At 38.3% G+C, this 1,278-nt stretch overlaps 1 protein-coding gene across 1 annotated transcript; it reads right to left on the bottom strand.

Annotated features, from left to right (window-relative positions):
* Window positions 1-367: 367 nt before the first annotated feature.
* Tsp_13380 (cleft lip and palate transmembrane protein 1) lies at window positions 368-1,256 on the bottom strand. The gene is made up of 2 exons (XM_003368158.1): window positions 914-1,256; window positions 368-857 (listed from the first exon to the last, which is right to left on the bottom strand). The coding sequence occupies exons 1-2, from the start codon at window positions 1,090-1,092 to the stop codon at window positions 368-370; spliced, it is 669 nt and encodes a 222-aa protein (XP_003368206.1). The 5' UTR covers window positions 1,093-1,256.
* Between the last annotated feature and the right edge of the window lie 22 nt (window positions 1,257-1,278).

Genomic DNA, 1,278 nt, shown 5'->3' with positions numbered 1-1,278 from the left:
TATTTCAACAAAAAACACAAACTAACAAATTAGCAGCACAACAAGTGTATGCACAATAATGTACACGATATAATCATCATCATCCAAAAACTGACCAGTGCTAAGACTGTCTGTGCAGACAAGCAGCAGAAAAATAAAATGCACATTATGAATGATTTATTGAAAACAATATCCGCATCAACAATAACTGAAAAAAAATTCATTGAGAAAATAGTGAACAAAATTCAAAATGAAATTTAATAAATTTTGGAAAAATCAATCATTCACTTTGCACTTCTGACTGAAAAGGAGGAGAAAAGAAAACAAAATTACAATAAATAAAGAGGACGATAGATAATAATAATAATAATAATAATATTCATAATTTTCAATCCGCTTTATCTTTCAATGCTTGTTGTTGTTGTTGATTGGCATTGTTCACAGCACAATTTTCACTTTGATGTTTACTACTACTACTACTACTGGCCTTTTGTAGATCTTCTCCAGAAATGCCGAATTCATTCACTCGTTTCGGATCGACACGATAAACCCAGCGCTGGTACAAATAAATAACAAAAACCACATCATCTCGAAAACAGCTAATTCGATACAACATGGGCATTTTGATGACAAAAGCGAAAATGTCGTCGATGATTGTATTCAAAAATTTGTAAGTCAACATTCGCCATGGCAAGTGAGCGACCGACTTAAGCTTGTAATTGATGAAAAGCTGCGGCGTCATCATTATAAAGCCGAAAGTTATCAAAAACCCATACAGCCTGTCCAAAATCCACGAATACCAGCCACGGTGCTCTTCGTAAACCAACGAATAGATCGTGTAGCAGCCCAACAGGGGGAACAGCAGCCAAGATAGATACCTGGAATGGATATTAAAATTTCAAAATCAAAATTTGATTCAAAAAACGAAACGAACCTGAACGCCATCATGTCGTACTCTTTGGTGCTGGATTCAACGTAAGAATTTTTCTCCTTGAAGCGCAATTTTGGTACCACGCCGAACAGTCGACTGGTGGTGTCCAAACCGACGTCCAAGCATTTGGGCACTTTCCAAAGTTCGATTAGCATGTTGATGAAGACCGAGCCGCGGACCATCAGGTTGGTCTCGTTGTCCAAAACGTACAACAGCACGATGAACGAAGTGCCCACGTTGAAAAGCACAGAACGAACCGACAAGCCTTCCAACGACTGGCGTTCGCGCCAAATTGGATATCATTTTTGAAAGCCAAAATTCGAACACCAAATGCAAAATGGAACACCACCGCCCGTCCAAGCTAACAA

This window comes from Trichinella spiralis (genome assembly GCF_000181795.1).
Source record: "Trichinella spiralis strain ISS 195 chromosome Unknown Scfld2982, whole genome shotgun sequence".
NCBI lineage: Eukaryota > Metazoa > Nematoda > Enoplea > Trichinellida > Trichinellidae > Trichinella > Trichinella spiralis.
Note: the sequence above shows the minus strand (reverse complement) of the source record. Positions and strands in the feature narration are given on the sequence as shown.